Consider the following 4,869-nt stretch of genomic DNA (forward strand, 5'->3'; position numbering starts at 1 on the left):
GATGGTTGTGAGCCACCATGTGGTTGCTGGGATTTGAACTCCGGACCTTTGGAAGAGCAGTCGGGTGCTCTTACCCACTGAGCCATCTCACCAGCCCATAAATTTTTTTAAAAAGGAAATTATATCTTTACACAATTATATTTACTTCTCAATCAAAACAGGCAATTTAAACTTAATTGTTTAAAAGGTATTAGTTATAAAGATTAGACTGGGGAACTGGAGAGATGGCTCAGTGGTCAAGAGTTCTCGTTGACTATTCTTCCAGAGGACCTGAGTTCAAATCCCAGCAACCACGTGGTGGCTCATNACCATCTGTAATGAGATCTGATGCCTTCTTCTAATGAGTCTGAAGACAGCTATAGTGTACTTATAATAAATAAATAAATAAATCTTTAAAAAAATAAAAAATAAAGATTACACTGTATATCAGAAGTAAGATTTTTATCTTTATGAAATATTTCAGGCCTCCCTAAAGCATTACATCTTGAGACAGCACCTTCTAATTCCATAAACACACACACCAAAGCTTTAGCCAAGTTAAACAAGACTATCCAAATTAATAAAATTAGAAACAAAAATGGGTATTTTTTTTCTATCCGTAGGGTAATAAGGATATACTTTCAAAATCTTTATTCCATCAGCTGGAAAATCTGAAAGAAACTGATGAATTTCATAATGTATGTGACATACCAACATTAAGTCATAAAGAGATTTAAAAATGTAAACAGATCCCCCGCAAGCAATGAAACCAAAACAAGAATAAGACCTAGGTCCAGAAGAATCCTCCGCAGAACTCTGTCACAGCTTTAAAGAACTAAAACCAATTCTATAACAAAGAAAAGGAAGATAAATTAAGTAATTTTTTTAAAAAGGAAATTCTCTTTATGAAGCTGGCACTGCACTGACAGCTCAATCCGACAAAGAAACACCAACGAAGGAAATGCATCCATCAGTCTACCTGACGGACACAGGTTCAAAAATCCCCAGTAAGATATGCCAATCAAATTAAAAACACATCAAAAAATCATCCACCATGATTAAGTTTGCTTCATCCCAGAGATCTAAGGATGGTTCAACCTATGTAAATCAAGCGATGTAGCCTACCGCATGATTATCTCACTATCTGCAGAACAGGCTGCTGAAAAGGCTCTAACAGGCTTTCAGAGCTGCGCTATCATGGCTGGGGACCTGCGTCAGAGGCTAACGGCACCTGATCAGGCCAGACTACTTCAGCTGGATCTCTAGGACCCACATGGCGAAAGGAGATCAACACTCCCGTTAGTACCTGACTTCCACACACTTGCCAAGATGTATACGCNCGCATATGAGTGAGTGTAACAGAACATTAAACAGTAATAAATAAATAAAGACAGAGACAGCACACCTCAGCCTGCAGAGCTCCTGTTCCCATCCGACCTTTTCATGTTCCAACCGTGACTTCACNTCTTCCGTCTCTGACATTTCCTTCTGTAATCCCTTATATTTGTTTTCCATTCTTTTCAGTTTTCCTGTAAGTAGTTCACAGTGGCTTCTTTTAAGTTCTATTAATCGTTTATATGAATAAACNGCGTCCCGGATTTTCAATAGACTAACAGTATCTGAATGAGGAAAAATAAGAGACAGATAAAATGAGTGTGCATATTAGAAAAAGCCTGCATGCTTGTGTTTACTCACTTACACTAAGCGCCGACAATGAGGAACACATTACACTAGGCTCTGCGAATAACACAGGTGACCCTTGCCCTGGTTCAGCTTTTAAAAAATGTGTAATTTATACACAATGGGGTTGTTCTTATAAAACTGGATAGAACTAGAGATCTTCATGTTAAACTAAACTCAGTCAAACATTCCATGCTAGATTTAAAACAGAAAAACAAAAAGCATTTAATGAGCCTCCATTTCAATCTGCTTTTAGCCAGGATGAGGTAACAATTGTGGAGCCATGTTCCCACTTGAAACAACACAAACGAAGACTGATAAAATATCTTAAATAATTCTTACGACAATGATCCTTAATAGACAAATGAAATTTATGAACATCCCAGACCTGACTCTCTTACCACTCACGGATAAAGAGCTGAAGTAGAGCTCCCTAGACTTGCTGAGTTGAGGTGAATGAGTTCAGAGTCTGATAATCAAAGACAGCTTGAGATCACAGGACAGACCAGAGAGGAGCCAGCCATAAAGATAAAGACCCTGCAGGTCTGTAGAGGGCCTGGAGTACTCAGCAAGGAACTGAACAGGACACGAGCAGCAAGAAACTACATTAAACAAGGATAAACTATCTGGAAAGATTAGATGAAATCTCATCCACCACTCCTATAAGAAAGAATATGTCTATTCTGCTTAGTCAGGCTGGACAAATACAATTTACAAGATAATGGACACAGATCAAGAAAGAAGTTCATCAAAGACACAGTAATGGAAAAGAAATACTCGGAAAAGGCTTGACGTTAATTAGTAGGGTAATGGACATGAAGACCAGCATGATATGCTGCATACTGTGCAGCTGTCAGAATAGCTAAGATTTAAAATACTGATAATCAGTGATTCTGAGAACACACACACACACACACACACACACACACACACACACACACACACTGGATCTCTCCTATCTCATGGTCCGGAAGACAGAACAGGGACATGCTGGAGAACAATCTGTCAGTTTTTAAACAGAGAGTGTGGGAGAAATGGGGGCTTCTTCAATAGATCTGTTAACTAGGCTGACTATGGTAATTAAATATGTGTTTAATACATATGCTGAAACGAATCAAATTACCCTCTCTATATAAATATATCTTGCTGAAACTGTATAAAACAAAACATTCTACTGCAACATCTAAGACAACTGAAACACAGAAAAGCAAGCTGAACAAAAACACTGGATGTGTCAGTCCCATGAGAGGGACTGCAGCTTTGGCTGAGAGTACATATTGAGCAGCAATACTATTGAGCAGTAACACATACTATGTTATCTAATGAGTACTTCTCTCTCGAAACACTCCTCAGTACAGGAACAGTACTGTCACACATCCAGGGTTGAGGGGCAATGCTGAGCTAAGTGGCATACATCACCATACATAACAAGGCCTTCCATTTACCCAGTGGCCATACCTTTACACTCCAGTCTGAGATGCTCGATGGCACACAAAATGCTCTCGGAATCAGGGCCCTGGAGCTCATGGTCCTCAGAGGCTGTTTCAGATGACTCAGTGAAGTCGTCAAGGTTGTCCACAGCAGCTGTCTGCCCGCTGTCCTGTAAAAGAAACACGATTTTAAACCTGCTCCCTGATGCTTACACTGTACATGTAAGATACGAGCTTTCTGTTTATACAAGCAGAAGGAGGCACTTTCTAAAAGAACTCAATTGTAGCCAAAAGGACACTGTTGTCAACTGCCACTGTTTGCTACCTGATGACAAGGTCCTCTGTTTTCACTTTGTCTTTTATATCTTTTAANTTACATTTTAAAATACACCTCATATTTTAAACCAAATGATTGTTTTTTTATTCTTTTCACATTACCTTGTTATGTTTACTAGATGTTTTCTTTGTGGGCCTAAAATAAAAAAACAAAACCATTAAGAATCCTTTAAGACTAATGTTAAGTTAAATATAAAGAATATATAAGCCGGGCTTGGTGGTGCACACCTTTAATCCCAGCACTTGGGAGGCAGAGGCAGGAGGATTTCTGAGTTCTAGGCCAGCCTGGTCTACAGAGTGAGTTCCAGGACAGCCAGAGCTACACAGAGAAACCCTGTCTCTAGAACAAAAAAAAAAAAAAAAAAAAAAAGAGAAGAATATATAAGATTATTGACTTTTATATAAAACCTCTACATTTGAAACTTATTTCTTTCACTAATAAAGTTTACAGATGATTTACATAATAATTTTCTGTAGGTGGTTTAGTTATAAACAAAGTAAGAGATAAAAAACAACTATTACTATCGTAAGAAAGTGAAACACATATATACTTCGTTTATTCACTTGGGGATGACCTTGAGCCCCAGCCTCATCCCCAGAGCTGGGGTCTGAACTGTGAACCACCAAGGCCCTCAGTGGGTTGTTGGTCATCAAATCCAGGGTTCTGTGTATTCTAGGCAAACTCTCTACTACCTGAGCCACATATCCCCAGGCTAGAAAGAATTAAACTTCGGTCAAAGTTCTGATGATCACAGAAAAAGGAAAGACATGCTACCTGCTTTATTCGATAGTAAAAGATACCATCAAGAAAGTGTTTTACTTTTCTTTCTAGTGTGTATGTGTGTGTGCACATGCAAAAATGTGTGTTACAGTGCAAGGGAGGAGGTCAGAGCACAATGTGTATGAGTGGTTCTCTCCTGCAGCCATGTGTATTCTGGGATATCAGACTCAGGGCCTCAGGCTGGTGGCAAGTGCTTTCATCCTCTAAGCTGTATTGCTGGCTCCATTTGTCATTGTCACTGTCATTTGTGGGCACTACGACCTATATAAAAAGTGTTTCAGAAGTTCTTACATAGGAAACCATTTTGTTTTGAGATAAGGTAAATGTCCTGCAGGTCTGCCTATAACAGATAACTCTGTAGAGTAGGTAAGCCCAGAATTCATTGTGTGTTCCAGGCTGGCTTATGTGATCCTCTTGCCTTAGCCTTGAATTACGAGCATAAACGACCATACCTGGACTGAAAACATTTTTAAAAAACTAATTAATTAATTAATTAATTAATGTTTTGTTTTAATGTATGAGTGCATGGACATCTGCTTGCCAGAAGAGGGCATAAGATCTCTCTATAGATGGTCATGAGCCACCATGTGGCTGCTGGAAATTGAACTCAGGCCTCTGGAAGCGCAGCCATCACATCAGCTTTTAATCACTGAGCCATCTCCC

At 39.1% G+C, this 4,869-nt stretch overlaps 1 protein-coding gene across 1 annotated transcript in view; it reads right to left on the minus strand.

The window, feature by feature from the left end:
• The window catches only part of Ankrd30a (ankyrin repeat domain 30A), a 66,863-nt gene that overhangs the window by 29,997 nt on the left and 31,997 nt on the right, over positions 1 to 4,869 (minus strand). The window contains 3 exon segments of the mRNA XM_029478243.1: positions 1,385 to 1,598; positions 3,118 to 3,259; positions 3,528 to 3,561. Of these exon segments, the coding sequence (XP_029334103.1) occupies positions 1,385 to 1,598; positions 3,118 to 3,259; positions 3,528 to 3,561 (390 nt within the window).

Source organism: Mus caroli, chromosome 6, assembly GCF_900094665.2.
Source record: "Mus caroli chromosome 6, CAROLI_EIJ_v1.1, whole genome shotgun sequence".
In the NCBI taxonomy this organism is placed as follows: Eukaryota; Metazoa; Chordata; class Mammalia; order Rodentia; family Muridae; genus Mus; species Mus caroli.